Below are 23,553 nucleotides of genomic sequence, written 5' to 3' on the forward strand. Positions count from 1 at the left end.
TTTCAAAAAACTGTTCTACAGCACCATCTAGTGGCGAGTTATAGAAAAATTGATAGCATAAAAAACCTTCTCTATGAAAAATTACTTATACATGTCAAGTTTCATCGGTTGAGCGATGTAGAAGTTTATCACTTACCAACCAAGCAACAAACATCCATTTTTATATATTAGATTTACAAATAGTTATCGACACTGTTTCAAAACATCTTTCAAAATGAATGCAAATATCGATTATTCAGATGATGTTCTTATGAAATTATTCATTACACGTCAGTTTAAAGATCTGTGTTCCCCTACGCACCCCTGGCGCACCCATACGAACGACAACCCTAAGAAGTCGAAACTTGTGCGAGCTAAGGATTAACGAGGTCTTACCTTTCAACGTGTGGTTCCTTACACATGAACAAAGTGATCAAATCATCATGTCAGAAGAAAATCCAACCAAATATATCCTGAATTAACACCGATGAACGAGAGGAAGTTTGTAAGGTTACAAAATAATTTCCTCAACCATGGCTCGAAGTTTTCAGGGAACAACTGTACCAAAAATCAGGCAGTTCTAGGTGAACAGTAAGATTTTCTGGGCTATAACATGTGAAAGTACCGAAAATAACAGAATTAGGATGATTCCTAATTGTAAACAAAATTTCACATTTTTACAATAAATGATGTAAATGTTGTCCATTAGACTCTTAAACGTTTCAAAATGTTCTTTTGTACGCGACTGGAGTACTGTATACCGTTTCTTTCAAAACACCCTATAGAAGAAGTCAAGCAGAGTGAGATCGGGTGATCTCGGTGGCCATAGGAAATAGAAGCAATGCTGAAAATATTTCAGATCCATTGAACAGGTAAGAAAATGTAAGGTGTGAAATTTTCAGAAAAACCCTGCGTTGCGTTTACCATAAACGTCTAACCTGCCATCGACCGTAAGTCACGCTGTATAATTAATGAAACAAAACACTTCGAATTTCTTTCAGATTTTTTTGGTGTTTTGAAGGTTTTTATAACTTCCACATAACTATCGAGTGGTTTGATTTCGTTACTTGATGATGTGTGTCCCAAAAATTGAAGACACTTCATTCCGTGACGGTGTTCAGGGGATTTTTAGGGCTCTCGTCCACTGGCAGCAGAAAGCTGCGATAAGTTACGAAATCAATTTGGAAGAATTCGCACAATAACGCGCGAATGATACAAACATGGATCGGTTGGGGACCGCCTCCAAATGGCTTGTATCGTTCATCAGTTTTCGTCCGACTAGGTGCGAATTGCGAACCGATCCCGTTTTGTTGGGATATGATTGCGATCTATTGCGAAAATAGTTACAATAATTTATTGAAATGTGTCCTGGTGGTGACCCCCAGACATGGTGTCTGTTCGAGTTTCACTTAGATTAGTGACCCTGAGGCATCGTGTCTGTTCTAGTTTTTACTCAGGTCAGTGACCCTCAGACTACCAACTACTCGGTCCAGATATATGACCTTCAGTCATGTAGAAATTAACCCTTTCAGTCGATGTTCAAAGTGTTAAATTTATTACTAGTATGCTTCTGTATCTGTATCTGTAGAGTAGGGAGGGTGAGTGTAAGCCCACAGCACTTAGGCCACATGTGACCCATTGTACATCCTTCCGAGGAGTTGTTCTCCTAGGTCATAGTCCATCCTTTCCTTTCCAGGAAGGTGGACAGGTCACTGGGAGATATTTCCTTTATATCGGCAGGTGTAGGCCAAGACTCGCCGAACACACACTCTCTTATTGATGATAACTCGGGAACTAGCATAGGACAAGGCTGACAGTTTATTATTATTATTAGTTTCATCTTCCTGTTCACACATCCTGCACAGAGGTGTGTCCACTAGCCCCATATTAGGGAGGTGTTTCCTTAGTTGACAGTGGCCAGTCAGAAATTCTACTGTTAAGCGTAGATTTTTCCTGGTCATCGCCAGATATTTCCAAGGTCGCTCAAGGTGATCCTGGCAAGATTGCATCCTTTGATTACATCCCATCTCTTTAGGAATTGAGCATGGGTGTAAAATTTGACTAGTCATCAGGCCGTAGGAACCACTGGGTGTTAAGATTTTTAGTCCAGCCGCTTCCTTGGCTAAAGACTCGGCAATGCGATTACATTTACTTCTGTCGTGCCCTTTAATCCACCACAGGCTAATGTTATTATCTACCGAGGCTTTGGCTAGATCTTGGTGACACTCTAGTACTAGCCCTGAGGTTATACGTTGTCTGTTCAAGGCTAATAGTGCTTGCCTGCTATCAGTGCAGATTGTTATGTTTTTTCCAGAAATTCCTTTCTTGGTTATTTCTTTTGTGGCGATTGAGATACCAGCCAGTTCTGTTTGGACCACGCTGGTATTTCTTCCCATTCGCCACTCAATCGTTAGGCTTGGTGATCGATCTGGAGTACACTCCACATTCTGAGCCTTCTTTGTTTTTTGAGCCGTCTGTGTTTATGCGTATTGTATTTGTAGCATCTGACTCTTCTGCTTAATATGTATTTTGTAGGGTTTATTAAACACAAACCTTGGTTCAATTGCATCACTTGTTGCCTGCAGCAGTACTATTATGCTTTTCAGTGATTAGTGTAGGGTTTTTCCTACAACTATCTAGTTTAAAAACATTTCATTCCTTTATTGATTTTTATTTTGTATTATAAATTTCTGATAGAAGAATAACTTTTCATAACTGCTTTTCGAGCAAAATATCCAACTGTTTGGGTCTTCATGTTAATTCTTTTATTTTAATTTTTACTTATCATTTTCCTATTTTCTCACCGCATATCATTCAAATGCTCTCTTCTCTCGAAACCAAAGTTCATTGCCGACAAACATGAATATTTAAAACGACAGACACCATTTGGGATGCTTCGAGTAGGTAGTACTCATGATACACTTTTATGGATTAAGACAAGTTGTTAACAAATTTTGTTATTGACAAAAGAATACAATGACAAACAGGAAAAAGAAAATTACAGGGTAACCTCGAGGAACTAACGCTGTCTTTTTTGAATCAGCGAGGAGACTCTAGAGCGGGTTTAGTTCTCGATGGAAACCCTTGAATAAGAAATATTTCTCGGCCGAAATCCCAGAACAGAATGAATGCCTTGGCTAAGAAATGTGTTCGAAGTAACTTTCGAAAAATCATCACTCACAATGGCCGGAATCATAAATATAGTCAAGAAAGGTCAACCACTTGGGTCCAAATTCCTTGTCTTGTCGTCCATAAAAGTGTTAACAATGAGTACCTACTCCAAACATCCCAAGTGGTATCTGTCGTTCTAAATATCCATCTGTTTTTCGGCAATGAACTTTCGTTTCGAGAGAAGAGAGCATTTCAATGATTTGCGATGAGAAAATACGAAAATAATGAGCAAAAATCAAAATAAAAAAATTAACATAAAAAAACCCAAGCAGATGGATATTTTGGAGAACTGCTCGATAATGCAGCTTTAAAAAGTTAATTTCCTAATAAAAATTCAAATCAAAATCAATAAAGAAATATGTTTCTAAATTAAATAGTTGTAGTAAAAACCCTACATATATTTTGTTATTTACACCACATTTTGAACTCGGAAATTTTCTTTCTGTATATTTCTATTTATATAATTCAATCAATCATTCCTTACCGCTTTTCATGATGCTAATTATTTCCACTCGTCGCCACTGTTATATAAAATATGTTTCAATACACAAATAAAATTACCGTGTTCACTAACCGACCGCCTAGACAAAACTGAATAATCCCGTTTCCTTCTGTTACCTTATCAGGGATTACTCATTTATGTCTCATCGGTCCATTTATTGATAATCGGAATACTACAAATATGATCTTCATTTTCAACACATTCGAGAATGAGATGATCTAGCATACCACTTTTTCCACATGAGAAATTTGGATTTTCAGCTAATGCTATTTTGTATTTATGGGTATATTGCATGTCTAGTTCGCATTCTGCAAATTCATCTAATGAAGTTTCTATTAATTTCATCTCTGTACCTCGGAGACCTTCGCGGTGTCTCCTGAATTGTCCTATATCTGTAACCAGAAGTTGATCCAGATTATAATTCCTGCCAGTGATATAGCATTTCTTCCCTGAATACTTTCACGAGATCCGTGTATGGTAGTCTTCCTCAAAGTGGGCGATAACGCCCCCTTGTGGGCGATGGAAGCCTATAGGGGAGTAGTAAAGGGCACAGAGAAGATTGGGGGAGGGGGCGTTGAAGCGGTTTAGGGGGGCAATTGCAAATTTAAAAAGAGTTTTTTTGCTTTAGACACAAACTTTACCGCTCCGTTACGCTTAACGCGCGTTTTATCGTGTAACGCCATCTAGGGGACTAAACAGTAACTATTTCCTGTCCAATAGTTGTCAAACTGTACAATAGATGGCGGTAAACTTGAATGCGAAGCGAGAAGTTTCTAGTCGCCATTCTCGACAGTACTAGGCCCGCGCTTCATCCACCAGTAATGTCATTCGACGATATTACGAAAACAAGTGGATTCAGTTAGCGACTAGCTAGGTAAAGTGCTGTACGTGCGGTGGTTAATACTGTGAGTGGTGTCATTAGCAAGTTTTTAATACTCGATTCTTTACTTCGACATTTTTGAAGACAAAGTTATGTCGGAAGCAAAAAAAAGAAACGGCAGTATAGTACAGAATATATGAAATATGGATTTATTGAAAATCCCAAAAATATATCTTCGCCTATGTGCCTTCTTTGTCAAAAAACATTATCGAATGAAGCGATGAAGTTCTCAAGACTACAATATCATTTGAATAGAAGGCATTCAGACAAAAAAGACAAAAGTCTGACGTATTTTCAAAAAATGGAAAAGAAACACAGCTCAGTCAACTGTGGCAAAACTTTTTTCAAGGGCTTCTGAGCAAGACGACGACGGACTCCGAGCTGCCTACAATATCTCTTTGCTAATTGCTCAAACAGGTAAACCTCACACTTTTGGAGAGGATTTAGTTTTACCGGCAATAAAAGAAGTATTAACTACTGTGCTCCATTAACCAGCAGCAGATATTATCCGAAAAATTCCTTTGAGCAAAGATGAATTGATGAGATGGCTGAAAACATTGAAGATTCATTTTGCAATCATCTGAAGACATCTAAATTCTCAATTCAGTTAGATGAGTCCACTTTACCAACCAATGAAGTATTGTTGTTGTCATACGTGAGGTTTATTTAAAATGAGAAAATATATCAAGAACTAATATTTGCCAGAAATTTAGAGACGAATACAAAAGAAGGAGAAATCATATGAAATACACTGGAAAATGTGATAAGAAAGAAATTCAGTTAGATGAGTCCACTTTATCAACCAATGAAACATTGTTGCTGTCATACGTGAGGTTTATTAAAAATGAATAAATATATCAGGGACTACTAGTTCCCAGAAATTTAGAGACGGATGCAGAAGTAGAAACCACATATAATACACTGAAGAAAGTTTGTGATGAGAAAGAAATTCCACTGAAGAATATTATATCAGCTGCTACGGATAGCGCTCCGGCTATGACAGGACGTCACAAAGACTTCATAGCATACTTGAAAAATAAAATTCCAGATGTGCTCGCTGTACATTGCCTCATTCATAGGCAACATTTGGTTTGAAATAATTTGAATGAGCGCCTCTCTCAATCACTGCAATTTATCATCAAAGCAGTCAGTAAAATCCGAAACAGCTCTATAAATTACAGACTATTAAATCAGCTTGGTGTTGCCAATGATGAAGATTTCAACCGATTGCTATTTCACACAGAAGTGCGTTGGTTATCAAGAGGTAACTGTCTGACTCGATTTCACAATCTATTTGACTCTGTAATAGAGTTCTTGGAAAACAAAGACAAAGAATTGCACGACAACCTCATCGCTTCAAATAATGATATCGCGTATTTTACAGACCTGTGTGAATTATTTAATGATGTCAATCTCCAACTTGAATTTGATTAAAAAAAAAAACCGCGATACGTGTTTCGCTATACAATAGCTTCCTAAAGAATGCCCAAGCATGCTTGGGCATGCGTGTCGTGGTTTTTGTAGAACCTTTTTATAGTAAAAATCATACAATAAACTACATTGATTAGTTTTTTGAAACAAAAAATTCATTGCTGCTTTTGTAGCCAAATTGCTCTTATACAAGAATATAATCGGCAGACGTGAGTTTCGCAATTTCCCTAATTTGTCAACAGTATCCTTCAACAACGACGACTTGCTTGTTTACTGCCAATGTTGGAGAACATCCACGGTGATATCGCAGAACGATTACAGGACATTTTAAAATTGGAAATTCCGGACTGAGTGTTGGATCCTTTTTCAAATGTCAACAACGCAGGATCACCCCAGCTGGAAGAAGAACTCATAGAACTGATAACGAACAAGAAAATAAAAATGAAAATAAAAAAATGGATACCAAGAATTTTGGCTACAAAAGCCAATCCCGCAATGGTACCCTGGATTGTGGTCCATCATTTAACGATTTTTGATAGCATTCCCATCATCGTATTTGTGTGAACGTGGTTTAGTGCTGTGGCAACGTTGCTAACTAAAAAGAGAAATCGTTTGCAGATTACCTAACGCGGTGACTTACGGCTGTTTTTGAGTAAATTTGAAATGTTTGTTTTAATAACATGAATAAAAGTTTTCCTACATTACCCTCATCAGAAAGTCTTATTTTCACATAACACACATAATTTAATTATTAAAACTGCGATTGTGATTCTTAAGATGTACTAAAGTAAAAAAAATGGGGGGCGCTAGAAAATAATCAATTCTCGAAGTGGGCGGTAGAGAAAATAAGTTTGAGAACCTCTGGTGTATGGTATTTTGATATTAGAAGTATTGTTCCCACCTGCTTTCTTCGTCATTTTATCCAAAATTTCATTTCCCTGAATTCCTGCACGACCCTTAATCCATAAATGAAATTATCTGTCAGCCCATTCATTGGATTATTATTCCTAGAAGATATTTTGGATTATTGAGTTGGGTAGTTCCCTTGAAGTGAGGTAGTTCGTATGTATGGAATGATTATAATCTTGTGGTTTGCCCTGGAAAAAGGGAAGTATTTCATTGGAATACACTTTATCTGTAAAACTAGAAGCCTATTGCATATAAGTGGTAGAATTTTCTTGTGCCAAAATGCTCAATTCATGTAATTCCGATTGGTATTTCTCGAAAGTAATAAAATCTGAGTTTGAAAAATAGACATTTACTTGGGAATTTTTTCTGAATCGAGAGGTATTCGTGAAGATATCTCGAAATGTTCTCAGATGAATACATCTCAAACGAAACAATTAATTTAAGACGAAAAAGCAATGTCATCTCCTCAAATTCATCTCTTCCAAAAACTTGGACGAAAACATGTTTCGGCCATATATTTGGCCATCAGTGATTGTAGTGTTAGTGGTTAAAAGTTGATATATACAAGTGAGGTAAGAGGTTCGATGAAAACCGTTTTTATACTCACATCATGTATAGAAAAATATTTTGTTAAAGTTGAATTTTGGCAAAAAGTTGATAACACTAAAAGACTAAGAAGTACATACTTAGTTATCGTTTGCACTTGAAAAGGCACCATCATAAAAGATAATGTAAAACCTCAAAGTTTGCTATAATAACTTCAATACGTTTAGAAAATGGATACCGGGAACAATGAAATTTTGTTTGTAGATTCGTTTTATATTGTAGATGTGCAAAGGATTTTCAAATATTCCACTTGAGGTGTTAGCCGCGGAAAGAAGGCACTAATTTATAATTAGTACAAGCATTGAACCCGTGCGGAGCCGCTGGTAGAACATACAACTAGTTCCCGACCCCAGCAGTTATTTCATTCTCGTTTCTGATTCGCATGATGAAATTTTGTCGAGAGAAAGAGAGTTCATTTCACCTAGAGATGGAAAAATATGCCGATAACCTTCTATTGAATACCGAACGTATTCCCGAATATCGAAAGGTTATTTGTTATTGATTGTTCCATTATTCAGTGAAAACGGTGAAATGTAGGCCATGTCTATAAGATCAAAGTCAACAGCAGACGTGACAAATTTGAAATAAGTAAGTGGTTATTGGAACACTGAAGTAGACTGAAATCCCAAGGTGAAAAATCCGATATCTGTGCAATACTCTCATTATTGAAGTTTCTGCTTCAATCGATCAGCAATTGAAATGCGTTTCTGTCTAGAATGCAATTTATGGAAATGAAGTCCAGCTCGAAACATTTATGAGGCACAAATAAATTATTTATGGTAACAAATTGATTGAATCCTGTAACGGTTTTTTATTGATGAGATACATTTACTATTCTAATTGTTGAATAGTATTTTCCCTCAGACGCTCACAGTTTTAGGTTCCATTCCATTAATTCGGATTTAGATATCCACGACTATAATTATACAACTTTCATACTATCAATTCTATTCGAAACGCGTTTCATTACACGACGGTTTCATTAGTTGAACTTGTACATCAAACTATTCTGTAGGGTCTTCCACGAGGGACTTCCGAACTTTGACAAATGATAACGGCCATCTAGTTGAATATACATCTGTCAAATTAGATGTCATTTATTGAATTTGTTTTGCTAAATCACAATGAGTGTTCTGTTAAAACAACGTATAGTCGAAGTAAATGATATTGTGCACATTTAAAGTTGGCGGCACTCTCAAAGGCAAAAAAAAAACAATATGAACCGACTGCGAAGTAGTCCACGTAGACTGTATAATTGTCGGTTCGTATTGGATAATTTTTACTAACCGGTATTTATGATTGGCTGAAGAGTCATAAAATTAAATTTGAAGGCATGTTACGGTGACGAAAAAAATCTGGGAATGCGGGGATGGTTATCGCCGTCGTGTTCAGTTCAGGAACTGATCGCGATTTAAATGTTGTAATTTGATATTGATGCAGTTATAATTTCTTAAAATTTGTGTTATCTGTTTACAATGTGGCGTCCTTGGACAAGTACTAATAGTAATAACGGGTGTGACAACAACGCAGACTATTTCCAGTGTAGTGATTCCAATAGCGATGGTGAACAATGCGAAAAAGAGATACCAGTGAATAAGATTCGGATGCATTTGGATATTGATACACAGAGAGTATTTAAGAATCTACATTCAAAATGTTTTTGTGGTACCTTGGGAACTGTCTGACTTGTCCATTTAGTCCAAGTCTCCAGCAAACACTGCAACCTCTTGGGGTTATTGCGTTTATTCTCCCATCTTCTCATGACACCCATTCCATCAGTCTCGTTCCCTGTACTAGTTTGTACAGGTTCCGTGTTAGATGTTCGTCATATTCTTCTGGACGTGATTTCGTCCAGAAGAATATGACGTGATTCAGAGCCTCACATTTGTCTAGTACTCTGTGTGCTTATTATTGGTCCTAGCCCTAAACTGGTTTATTACCAATGATTGGTACCCCCAGAGCTGGTTCAGCTTATTGACCGAAATTCCTTTACCAACTGTACGTAAAATAGTCAAAAACAAACCTTATGAAGGCAAGACGCGATGTGATACAGGATTCCCAAAACCTTTAAATGTTCATCTAAGAAAATCTTTGAAAAAAAAAATACGACTATTACAAAAGAAAAGAGATTCCTAGAACTGAAATCATAAGGAACTAATAGAATACTTTCGGCCATAACGTGAGCTGCTGTCACAAAACTCTTCAGAATTAATAATAACATAATAATACGAATTTAGGTTATGAAAATATAAAGATGTTGAAATATTAAATGGTAGAAATGTTAAAATGTAAAAATACATCTAAGAATGTAAAAAGATAATATGTAAAAATAAAAAGCACAAAAGTAAAAATGGTAAATTTTTACCAAATTTCACAATATTCGGCAAATAAATCTCTCACTTTACTGGCACTTTACTTGCCTTGGCCAAGTCAGTGTATATAAACTCTATTTGATAGCCATTTTTTATTCCATCCGCAACAAAGTTACTATAGTCCGTTCATAATTTGTCGATAGCACAAAATGAGGGCCCAAGTCATAAAACGGTCGTAAAACTCGTAAAATCATAGGCGGAGGTTCCTGAGGTGTTTATTCATTGAATATAAAGCTTCAGTTTATATTCGAAACTTGCCTTGAAAGGGTGAAGTTGTTACGAACGAAAATAATTTTTGGTTTAGTACATTTTTTAATCGCATTTAATTTACGGCTCGTTGGTGTTTCGGCGTCTACGGCAGTAATTGACGTCTCTAATATTTATTTTGCGAGTTTTGTGCAGTGCGTGAGTAACTTTTTTTCATATTCCTACAAACATATACGTACCTTTCGTTCCTGCTTGTTTTGTTTGATTGCTTGCGATGGCTTCGTTATCATCATCAACATCATCAAGTTTTACACCGGTACTGTTGCGTACAGTCAGTAAGTCTGTCTATTCACCAAGAGAGAAGACTATTGTTTTGAACGTTCACGATGCTCTGGTTTCTCAGAATCCCACAAACACTGTTCAGAACATAATCAAGAGTTGTGCCAACATGACGGGCGTAGGGGAGTCAACAATATATAGGTTCCTATGAGAAAGAAAAAAAAAATATAGCTAACCCAAATACAAACGAATACTTAAAGAGGGGGAGAAAACCTATTGAAATTGATGAATTTGCCAAAAATGGTATTCGAAGGAAAATTCACGAATTTTTTTACAAAAAAGAAATACCCAACTTAAACAAAATTTTACAAGAAGTTAGAGACGACCCGGATTTGCCTCATGTCGGACGAACCAAATTGTGGCAAGTTTTAAAAGAATTAAATTTCCGGTGGGAGAAATCAGACCGAAAATCACTTTTGATTGACCGGGAAGAGATAATATGTTGGAGAAGAAAGTATCTAAGATCTATACGAAAATTTGGACAGATAAAAATATATCAAGCTCCAGGCAAGCCTTTATGGAAGGTTGGTCTACTGGTATTTCCCCACCCTCTGGTAAAGGCAGTAGATTAATAGTTTCTCACATTGGCAGTGAAAAAGGATTTGCTAAGCATGGTTTGTTGGAATTTGAATCCAAAAGCACAAAAGACTATCACGAGGAGATGACAGCTGATGTTTTCGAAGAGTATTTTGAGCAGATGATTGAACATATACCACCAAACTCAATTATAGTATTAGATAATGCACCTTATCATTCACGACTAGTTGAAAGACTTCCAACGACTGCGTGGAAGAAACAGGATATCATTGACTGGCTGCGGAATAAGTCCCTGCCTCACGAAGATGGAATCGTTAAAGCAGAACTTTTAAAAATTGCCCGGCAACACAAATCTAAGTTCAAGAAATACGTAGTTGACAAAATGGCGGAAAGACGAAACATCACAGTCCTTAGACTTCCACCCTACCACTGCGAATTAAATCCAATTGAACTCATTTGGGCACAAATGAAAAGCTATGTGGCTAGAAAAAATACGTCATATAAAATACAAGCTGTACGTGAATTGTTATATGAGTCTTTACAACATATTACAGAACAAAATTGGCGAGATGCAGTAAGACATGCAATAGAAGAAGAACAAAAAATGTGGGATCTTGACAATATAATTGATGCGACTGTAGAGACACAACCGCTAATTATTAACCTGCAAGACGACTCGGATTCCGAAGATGATCCTGTTTATTTTGAATTTGAATAGTTTTGTAAGTAATCGTAGTTTATATCATTTAAAAATAGGTATTAATTAAATAAATGTATCTTTTACAAATTGCAAGTAACTTTTGAATAAAATAAAGAAATTTTTTTTAAAATAAAAATACAGTTTACAGTACCTACAGTTTAAGAATATTAATATATTTATTTATTTAAAGTAACTAATGTTTTAATCATATACTCTACGACACTGGTCACTCATTTCCACTCAAAATACCTACATAATCGGATTAAAAGTTTTATAGCTGTATTGTATTTCTTCAGATACAAGGTGGGTTAGTCGAAAACATCTTAAACTGCCAGTTTTAGTTTGGTTTTTGTTATTATATCATATTAGCTGTCCTCTCTGTATTTCAGTTCTCTAATGAGGGTCAAACTTGCAGTGAGCTATCAACAAATTATGAACGGACTATAGGGTAATTTGAAGTACTCACGCGTCGATTCATCCTGGACTAGGTATATGGTCAGTTGAATATATTTTCCTTAGTTATGGGCATAATCGGATTATACGACTGATTCACCACAAATTACCTAAGTTTTACTCAAGTCCAGTTGGGCTGTAATTATAAATGAAATTTGCCAAACAGTATTGTACAGGGTAAGAAATGATTAACTTACAGATTCTTGTGAAAACGTATGAATATGAGTATAATTTTCAGAAGGTGAGTAGGTACTGCCAGAAAAGATTTCGAAGAGCTTAAATATATATCATAAGTGTTCTCTTTGTTCTCGATTCGTACAACCGTAGAACAACTAAACGTATGACTTTCTCCAGTCAAAAATTTTTTCAAAACTATTTTCCGATAAACACAAATCACTCATGTTCACTTCCGTAAAAAAAATTGACAGGTTGCCTACTATTTTGAAGAACGGTAACGGTAGCATAATGCTACATTACGTATTAGAATGACGACTGACGCATTGATGTGGAATAGGAATATAAAGGTAATTCATGTGAGAAGAATTCAAAATGGCTGAAAAAAACTGACCTCACGACACGAATAGGCGAAATCTGAAAAATTAGATACTAATAACATTGTCGAGCCGACTAATTCGAGAACTGAACATTATGGACAAAATGTAGTATGGATGTTTGTCATTGATCGTTCATATTTATTAATACAATATTGCTCAAAAGTATTTTTGTACTTTTATATTTTATTCATTTGTCCAACCAACAAACTAACAGGAAGTGTAACAAGTGAAGAGAGGTTTACTGCTCGTTATTTATAATATGGTTCATAACTTTTTTATAAAATTAATTCTGGGACATAAGCTCCAGACTGGTTAAATTTGTCAGCTAATAAAAGTCATCATATCTATTGAGGTTTTACAGAATCACAGAATCTGCAGTCGGTGAACATTACTGTTCGACTGATTATTGTTTATTGTAAATTGCGGTGGACACCACAAATTTTCTGAACTATTATTTTTCACTTCATATTATGTCACCATTCAAATTTCATATATCTGATTACTTCTGTGGCCAAATTTAGGTACCGTACAATTCCATATAGTAGTCATTGAATTATCAGAAATAATAGGTTTGTTCTAGCAAGAAATTTCGGATGGTTTGAAGCTGGTGTTATGGACTGGCCAACTGCGCATGTATGCCGTGAGACTGGTTGAAAATAGTTTGGGATTATTGTCCTGCTAGAACGCTTATTTGTGTTGTTAAATGTCAATTGTCAAATTGTCATTTAAACTGACTATAGTCTATTTCAAAAGAGTGTAGAGTAATAAATCATGAAGTGTCATAAAATTTGCCTGAATTTCGTTGTCGTCCATGGGCGTAGGCAAATCTTAGGATTATTAAACTTAATAATTAAAGTAAATTGAAAATTACAGACATAGATAATAATAAAAGGCCATTTTTGGGAAGTAATTTGGTCTAAAACTAAGTACCTACATGTATTTAGGTAAGTAAAATTTCTTAAAAAAAGATTAAGATTAATTTTAGTGGTTCTTGTAAACTTATTTAATATGCAATTTGGGTTCATATACTTGAGCATGATTTCTCAAAAAAGGGTTAACACTTAGTTCCGAGGTGCCATGTCATTATAATAACCCCTTTTTGACCCTGCCCACCAATCATGCAATACCTATTAAACCCAGGTAATTAAGAAAAAGGGTTTAAATATATTGTAATGGTGTCTTAAACATTCGAGTTATAATAGTAATTGTTACTACACCAATTAAACGTACAGTGATATTGTGATATAGAAATAGTGAAAAAGTTATAAAATGGGGACATTTACTCCAAAGAAAAGAAGTGTAAAAAATTCTCCGCTATCTGTTTGCGAAAAAGTTATAATTTTAAATGTATATGATTGCATAAAACACGATCACCCTAGTTTGTCTGTGCAAGAAAGTGTTGAGCGATGTGCCCGAATGACTGGAATTGGACAGTCCACGATTTTTAAATTATTGCGAGAAAGAAAGATATCAGGCCAGGTAAGTCCATGCAAGAGAAAATCAGGAAGACCAATAAAAATCTTAGATGAAGACACCAAATGTGACATTCGAAGAAAAGTTCATTCGTTTTATTTTAAAAAGGAAATACCCACTCTTGAAAAAATATTTATCAAGATAAGCCAAGATAACGATATTCCTTTGATATCCAGAAAACTTTTATGGAAAACTTTAAAAAGTATGAATTTTGCCTGGGAAAAGCACAATCGAAAGGCACTATTACTGGAAAGTGATGAAATTGTTTGCTGGAGACGAAAATATTTGACAACTATAAAGCAGTACCGCAGAGAGCAAAAGAAAATTTTTTATCTTGATGAGACGTGGATAAACGAAGGTTATATAGTCAAAAAAATGTGGCAAGATAAATATATAACAAGTTCTCGCCAAGCTTTCATAGAAGGCCTTTCGACGGGTATTAAAGTGCCTTCGGGAAAAGGGAAGAGGCTTATAATTGCTCACATTGGAAGCGAAGACGGATTTTTAAAAGAAGGTTTGTTAAGCTTTGAGTCGTGCCGGACGGGAGATTATCATGAGGACATGAATTCGGATGTCTTCGAAGACTACTTCGGGGAAATGTTAAAATTTCTTTCAGCTGATTCGGTCGTGGTTATGGATAATGCAAGCTACCATTCAAGGCGCTTAGAGAAGGTACCAACTTCAGCTTAGAGAAAGCAAGAAATTATTAACTGGCTGTCAAATAAAGGTATTCAGTTTGAGACGAATTCAGTAAAGAAGGAACTACTAGCCATAGTAAAACAACATAAATCTCGCTTCATGAAATATGCCGTAGAAGATGTAGCAGAAAAGTATAAAGTAACTGTGCTGCGCCTACCGCCATATCATTGCGAATTAAATCCTATAGAACTTATATGGGCACAAGTTAAAGGATATGTTGCAAGGCACAATACCACATTTAAAATGAAAGATGTCAAGGTATTGTTTGATCAAGCCATTATGGAAATCACATCAGAAAACTGGCAAAAAGCAATCCAGCATGTTTTAAAAGAGGAAGATAAAATGTGGGAACTGGACAACTTGGTCGATCAGGTGGTTGACCCTATAATTATAACACCAGGGGATGATGACAGTTCTTCGGATGAAGACTATACTGATGTAGAATAATTTAATTGAATTGTAAATATACTCTAGCGGGATAAGCAATCTGGACAGAGACCAGTGTATCAGTGACAGTGACACTTTTGCTTAGGTTAGGGTTTAGAATTAAGGGTAGTCTGAATAATTATTTTCTCGGAAGGTTCTCGAAAATTGTACCTAGTAATCTCTAGAACATTCAATTAGGGTATAAATAGAGTGTTGTTAAACGTTAAGGGAAGTTCACAGTTTTAGTATTGTTCAAGTGTCAAATTGTAATAGCGTATCCAGTAAAGTTCTTGTCGTTTTTGTGAATAAATTGATTTAAAGTCCCCACAAGTGTTTCAATACGTAAAGTTCGTTCGTGTGTGTTTGTGAGTATTTCCCGATTTCGGTTCGTATATATTTTATTGTTACATTTTATATTTTTTTAATAACACTGTTCTGCTGTATTAAATTTTTATTTCCTTTAATATAATTTTTATGAATGCATATTCTTTTGGCAATTATCCCACTAGCGCGCCTCTGGCTCAGTATTTATCCGTCGATAACAATGGACAAATCCCTTAAAACAGGGTGATACCTACCTGCTCTTTATGAAACGACATAATTTTGCAATGCGGACTAGGGAAGTGACAGAATTTATTGACGGATCACCCTGTAGCGCTTTTGAATACCTAATGAGATTTTATTACTCTACACTCTTTTGAAATAGACTATAATTAGTTGGAAATTTGAAATTTATATTTTGTGCAGCGAAAAGTGAAGGTGAAAACCGATAAAAATGAACATATTGAATTGGCTTGAATGGTCATCGGCTTGGTCAAAATGGAAAAATTCAAAATAGAAGAAATGTTAAAATTGGAAAAAGAAAAGTTATAAATAAGAAAGGAGAGAAATGAATTATTAGAAACAATAAATAATTTGCTCAGACAAATGAGCAAAAATAAGAATTCAGATGTTGATAAATATTCTGAGGGATTTAGTTTGATATCTTATGTCATACATAGGGTTCCTGTTATGTGATTTTATATAGAAAGAAGTTATTAGTTTATGTGTTAGGACGAGTACTTTACGACCTGATTAACAGCCCGTTAAAATAATCAGTGCTGGGGCTGTGCTGTCTCTCTAGCAAATGACAGGATGTGGTGTCATTCTCAGCACCGATTACTTTGATTGACTCTTAATTCGGTCGTAAAGTACCCACCCTTGAGCAAATTATATTTTTATACTGTTTTAAAAATCATTCTTATTTTACCTGAATGGATGTTTATATAACTTATGCCAAACAATGAAATGAACATCAACAAACAGAAATATTACAATTTTATTGCTATCTTAAAACTTGTCAAGCTACAAAATTTCTATGGTCTGCAGCATCTCTATTGATGTGATTATCTTCATCCTCTTTCTCATGGTGATGAAACAGCATTTCGACAAGTTCCTCATCATTGGATGATTCAGAATTATTTCCCCAATTTGATTCAGAGCTTGATGACTCTGATGACATTTCGGCTAATCCTACCTGTAATAATGGAGTTGAATAGTTGATGCATAGTTGAAAATCACCAAATGCTCGCTTGATTTTCATTCAAAAACATAAAATCATTTTACTCACCTGAATTTCCAAACGCAAATATGAAAAAAATGACAGTTTTGAGGATTGCCGTTCTATAAAAAACAAGATTTTTAAACCAATTATCAGGCCACTAAATATTTCTATTTTGGTTTCTCATTTCTTTAGTACATAACATAACCAACAAATCCATATTCCAAAATCATAACAAACGTGATATCGGATCACTCGATCACTCCGAATATTTACGCATGTCACAAACTGAAAATCCTTACGAATTCCTCTGGACTACTTCGACAGTTCTCATACGGTTTGCAAACTGGATTTCGTCTTCACTAGAACTTGTCACTATTAGTTCGAATCCTGGATTTGCTTTGCTAGAACGCCTATATTCGTATGCGCATGCTTCGTACGATTCCGTATCGTTTGAAATCGCTGCTATAACAAACCTATTATTACATTGAAACGAACAATAAAGATGACTGTAGCAGTTACAGTTGAAACGTTTGGAAATTGTAACCAAATTGGGTGTGGGTGGACTTGAAGTCATCCTTTTAGACAAAACTTACCATTCATCTATTTCTTAGTTTGTTATTTAATATATGTAAAATGGTTGTTAATATTAATGTTCATATGCGTACACGTACATGTGTATTTATATCCATTGGTAACTTGACTGATTTAACATAGTGGTTTATGTAATCTTATTTTGTTTCCAAATCAACGAAAATTGTCACTTATTTTTATAAATTGACAATTTATTTCGATAAAATGTATAAAAATCCTTCAAATTATAATGCATTATATAGTTACTCTCAGAGATGGTTTGTCAGTAAATAATGTTGATTTCTTCGACAAGAAAGTATATTTTTTCTATCTCATTCGTATATCAGAATTCTACCTATTCATAAACTAAATTGGTTACCGTCATAATATCCACAATTTGAACACAAGACCATCTATTGAAAGAAAAAAAAATTGTAATCCGTTACGGGACGCCTGGCAGATGTGAAGTATATAAATTATTTTGTACAAGTGATATGCATGAAAGAACATATTACGAGAGGAACAGTGGGAAGAGAATCGCACAGTCACTTTCGCATGGTGACCCGTCGCCACGGCATGCGTGGCCACGCCGGCAATCGGTTTTACGTGCGACTATGAATGTTTCTCATCAAAAATTAAATTCTCTCATCGAATGAAGAAACACTACAAGTGTTTACCGGAGTCAAAAAAAGCATTACCATACTACCTATTTTCAAGCACCTGAACAGATACTTATCTACTACCTACTAAGAATCTACTACCTAGTTTTAGGCACCAGAGCAAGTAGTTGTCTACTACCTAGTTACAGGTACCTGAACAGGTAGTTGGTCTTATATAACACATCGCTTTGGCGAATCTACCAGAAGTAGTGTTTCTATCATCTATTACAAAAGTTGTGTGAATGAAATTACTGTGTGTGTATAAGCAAGAAGAATTTGGTTCATTGTGAAAGGAAGATTAAATTGTACAAAAGAACGTCAAAAATACGAAGTGAATCTCAAAATGAAGTGTACTAAAAGTCTATTTAGGCACTTTCCTTTACTTTCTAGAAATGACAGTGCAGACGAGTCGACTGAGAGAGACTCAGCATGTACAAGGGAAAACTCTATGCATAAGAAGGATACAATTGGCACATACAAATTACTCCAGACCTTAGGTGAAGGATCCTTTGCACAAGTCAAACTGGCCATCGACGAACTCACCAGTAAGAAGGTTGCGATCAAGATCATGGACAAGACTCATCTTGAGCCTGATTCAATGTGGAAATTATATAGAGAATCAAGAACAATGAGAATGTTAGACCATCCGAACATAGTGAAATTATTGCGAGTTATCGAAACGAAAACCACCTATCACATTGTTATGGATTACGCCGCAGGAGGTGATATGTTTGATTATATTGTTCGCCACGGTAGGATGAATGAGACGGAAGCCAGGACGAAGTTTAGACAGATTGTCTCTGCAGTGGAGTACTGCCACAAGAAGAGGATTATTCACAGGGATTTGAAAGATGGAAATATATTGTTTGATAGCGAGATGAACGTTAAAATTGCCGACTTTGGTTTCGCAAGAGATTTCAACCCTAGAAATACATTACATACATTTTGTGGTAGTCCACAATTTGCAGCACCAGAGTTATTTTTAAGCATACCATACGTCGGACCTGAAGTAGATGTTTGGTCAGTGGGAGTCATATTATACATGCTCGTGACGGGGACTTTACCCTTTGACGGTTCAACACTACCAGAAGTAAGGTTTCGAGTGCTTTGTGGTAAATTTAAGATCCCTTCTTATGTGAGCAGGGACTGTGCTAATACCCTGAGGACGCTTCTGGTTATAGATCGTTCCAAAAGAGCAAGCTTAAAGATAATCCGAAAAGATAAGTGGTTGAATCAAGAATCCGAAAATTCAAATCCCTTGTAGGAATATGGAAAATATATACACTCTCAAGTACCTTTTTCAAGAGGTAGGAACGCGTATTGGCTGCAGAATACAGAACCCTAGGTCAAATATTATTTGTGACAGGTTATAAGACATCTCAGCAGGCGCAAATGGTCTAAGGGGAAGAATTGCTAGGATTATGTCTGTTTGCGGACCGAGAAATGTGACTATCGGACCGCCAAATATTGTAATTAGGAATTGATTATTGTACTGTTTTATGATTTCATGGTGCTGCAAAAGTTTTATTTTGTTGGTATTTTATAATCACTTCCATAATGCTAATTGATTATACTAGACGAGCCGTAAACACAATTAGATGAATTAAAAATTTAAAATACCTTAGATATAGTTATGTCTACATCTGAAAAGTACATAGATATTAGAAGATTATATTATTTAGAACAAATTGAGTTGATTATTTTTTCTTATTAGTCAGTGGGTTATGCTTGAAGACTGGCAGTAAACAAATCTAACGAAATGAACTTTAAACGTTCAATCCAGTCTCGAATATACCTACACGGTAGGTTGAATGGACTGGCGCCTATCTGAAAACAACTACTCCCTTGGCAAATACCACGAAGGGCGTTGGGTTATATCCGACAGGCGTCGGTGCAGGAATCTTCACAGAAAATTTCCTGCATATGCATTTGGGAATAGAACTGAAAGAGTCGACCTTCATGCAAGAATTGCTGGGACTATGTTAGACTAATTAGTTTCTAACTAGAAAAAAAAGAAGACTACTTAGAGCTACGGTCGGCAACAGGTGAACCGCCTGTAATGTTTTATATACCAAGTATAAAAATTAATACGTAGATAAGGTATAGTCAGAAATGCTTTATTGTTATAAAAGTTTAGGTTTTGTTGACAAAGCAGGCTTAAGAACTATAACAATCTGAAACATCAACATAAAGGTCAAGAATTTAAAACAAGATATTAATATGGCTCAAGCACACTTCGAAAAGTCTATGGACAAAAGTCTGTGATAAAAAAATTTATAAGTTGGAATTATAAGTTGCGAAGTCATCCGAAAGAAATCCCTCAATAGTATAATAAGCTTTATCTAGCAGAAGTTTTTTACTCTTTTTCGAAACTGTTTGTAGCATGTTAACTTTCCGATTGAAAGGGGGAGATGATTGAAATATTTTTTGCTATTATACAGAATCGAATTTTTATATTTTCTATATTTTGAAATAATTATGAATAACATGTATTGGATAAAGTGCCCATACATTTTTATCGACAGCTATCCTCTATAAAAGTGGCTTGAAGTTCTTATTGTTTAATGTAATGACTGAAGGAAAGCTTCCATGTTTTCAATTCTTTTTTTAAGAAAGTAGAAGTTGTCCAGTGGAATGATTATCATTGAGAGGTAGGTCGGTATACATACACTGGGTACCTAGTTGAACTTTGGATACGGAGGAATTGGACATTTTCAGATTAAATACAATTAAGGTGTTTGCCACAAAAATAGGTGTAGGTATACAATGTCAGCGAAGAACTGTACCTTTATTTCAAATTGTAAATTTCTTACATCTTAAATAATTGAATGGCGTCGTAAACAATTATTTCATTTTCATCATGATAGTATATACTGAATCCTTGAAGGAACCTCTTTTTAAGATTTTTCTTTTAAAGAACATTGTGAAATAATCACAGTTTTCTCTGGTATTACTTTATTAAAATCAGTAAGACCGAAAAAGGAAAGGTATTTGTAACGTATTCACAGAAATGATGACATCCAACAAAACTGCACGAATTTAAAATATGCAATATAATCTCTTTTATTTTTAGACATGGATGAATTTCTTAATAACTTGGGATTAAATGACCTTATTGGCATTTTTAAAGGTGAAAAATATTTTGAAAACTCCTGTTATCCCATCGTATTTTGTATGGAATATTACTCTTCTTTTGTTCAAAGAACTTAAATCAACCCAATACCAGATTGCAAAGCTTGACAGTCTGAAATAAATTCAATTCTGCTGTCAAGGTTTCAATCTTCAGCAACAAGAAAGTTTCGAACATGTATGGTTTGACAAAGATCAATTATGAAAATTAAACAATTGAACATATTTTCAATCTAGTCAGAACGATTCACGATAGATCTGATCGAAGGCTTTCTAGAAATTAAGATAAATGATATCGACTCCACCCTGAGAATGAAAAAAATATATTGATTCAAACATATATTGATTTAAACATGCTACGTTGGTAATGCAATACATATATTGCATGAAACCTGGCAGTTATTTTTCAATTGACGGAATGCAAATTCACACCCATTTAGAAACATTGAAGAGTTGAAAAGTATTGAAATCGCTCAATAATTCTGAAACGTACCAGGAATTAACATAGGGAAAATCGAATTCTTGCTAGAGAACTGAATAACGCTAATTATCCCTCATCAATTTTTAATTTTCTCAAAATTTGCCAAATAAATGTTTCTTAACTTTTCGAAACTAGCGAAGAATGTAAAACTAGTTCTTCTAAAAACAAAATCATTCACGTACATTATCCCTACATTCTAAGAATTCGGTAACAGAACACGGTAAATACGGTGAAATATTAACCACTAACACATCTGGGTTGATCAGGTCGGCTTTCTGAAAAAACAAATGTCTGAAGACATCGTATATCACATCTCAAGTAACTTTACCTTAAAATAAGACCCTAGCAGTAGTTTGGATACGGATGTGAACAGGGTCGTATCAGGGGTTTTTGTCACAGATAATAACTCAATAATAAAAACTATATAAAATCGGAAGTTTATATTAGGAAACCTGGGACAATACGGAAATAAAATTACCGTCACATTATTGGCTTTTTCAAAAAAAGTATCGAAAATTGTTCCTCTCGACTCTGATATCATGTCTCGTTCGAAAGTTGAAGGAGGTCTAGTTAAGTCTGCACTGTACATTGTAAATGGTGAAATTAAGAATTTCAAATTTTCTTCACTCTCCTGTCAATTGTTGTTGAGACTGTTCCATTCCAGACTTTGTTCTCTCTAAATTCTCCCATTGGTTTGGGAAAATGTGATTTCCACATCCAAACCATCCACAAAGAGGAACACTGGTTTACGAGAAAATTCAAAGAAGCCGCGTATATGTTGTCCACATCCAAATCATCCACAAAGAGGAACACTGGTTTTGGAGAAAATTCAAAGAAGCCGCGTATATGTTGTCCAACAACACATTTAATCAAGCTAGCGTAGAGATACGTAACATATGGAAACCTCTAATCAAGCGAAAAACGACCAATTTTTGCCAAACGGTCATCTCCCTCTAAAACCAATGAGGCGAAAACAGGGAAGAGGGGTTAGGTGAAAGCCTTCGAATGACCTATAAATAGTCAGATCTCGGAGAAATAAGTCCAGTTATCACCCGAAGACGATTGTGGATACTAACAATTTTTATTTGTTTGGTTGTTGCTTGTATGTTATTTCTTTGTAATTTCAGTTTTCTGTTTAATAAAATTGTTATTTTCGGTTAATCTTTTTAAATTTTTTTTAGTGTTTTTGAATCAATTTCTATTATATTAGACAATGGAAGTCCGAACGGATGAAATACGGTCTGATACAACTTTCTTGAAAAAACAAAAACCATCAACAACGACTATCACATAGCGTTATTGAACCGTTTAAATTATATAATCGCGAAGAAACGGACTCATTTAGAGAAAAAAAGTGTTGTTTCATCAAAACAATGCACTATGTAACAAATCAATAAAAAACGATGGCAAAATTGCATGAATTTGGCTTCAAACTGCTTCCACGCCAACCGTATTCACCAGATCCGGTCCCCAGTGACTTTTTTCTGTTCTCAGATCTGAAGAAAATACTCACTGAAAAGACATTTGGCGCCGATGAGAAGGTTTTCGTTGAAACTGAAGGCTATTTTGAGGCTAAAGGTAAATTGCACTAGAAAAATGGTATCGAAAAACTATATGACTACTATAAAGGTTGTATCGCCCTCAATAATGAATAATAATGAATAATAATAAATAAATAATAATAAAATCAAGATCAAAAAATTCTGAGAATGTTTCTCTTGGTTTTCTTAGGAGAGTATCAAATAAACGAAGAATTTGGAAGAGCGAAATAAAAAGTTGTCACAAAAAGTTGATTTCTTGAAAATACTTTTGAATCTGAAGTCCACGCTGATGAAGTCGAGAACTAGTTCTCAATACAGTTTTTTTTAACTGCATATTTGATTTCCAAAATTCGAATCATATTTATGTTTGTGCATTCAATTATATCAAAAAG

The 23,553-nt window shown here is 35.1% G+C and overlaps 2 protein-coding genes across 4 annotated transcripts in view; one reads left to right on the forward strand and one right to left on the reverse strand.

Moving 5' to 3' along the window:
- brat (tripartite motif-containing protein brain tumor) overlaps positions 1-23,553 on the reverse strand; it is a 587,103-nt gene that overhangs the window by 414,781 nt on the left and 148,769 nt on the right. The window lies entirely within an intron of this gene.
- LOC111504038 (serine/threonine-protein kinase MARK2-like) lies at positions 18,395-19,274 on the forward strand. The gene has a single exon (XM_074183365.1). It carries the CDS (start codon positions 18,459-18,461, stop codon positions 19,272-19,274), a length of 816 nt encoding a protein of 271 aa, XP_074039466.1. The 5' UTR covers positions 18,395-18,458.

This window comes from Leptinotarsa decemlineata, unplaced genomic scaffold, assembly GCF_025532065.1.
Source record: "Leptinotarsa decemlineata unplaced genomic scaffold, Ldec_3_MD MMD2_tig00026336_RagTag_RagTag, whole genome shotgun sequence".
In the NCBI taxonomy this organism is placed as follows: domain Eukaryota; kingdom Metazoa; phylum Arthropoda; class Insecta; order Coleoptera; family Chrysomelidae; genus Leptinotarsa; species Leptinotarsa decemlineata.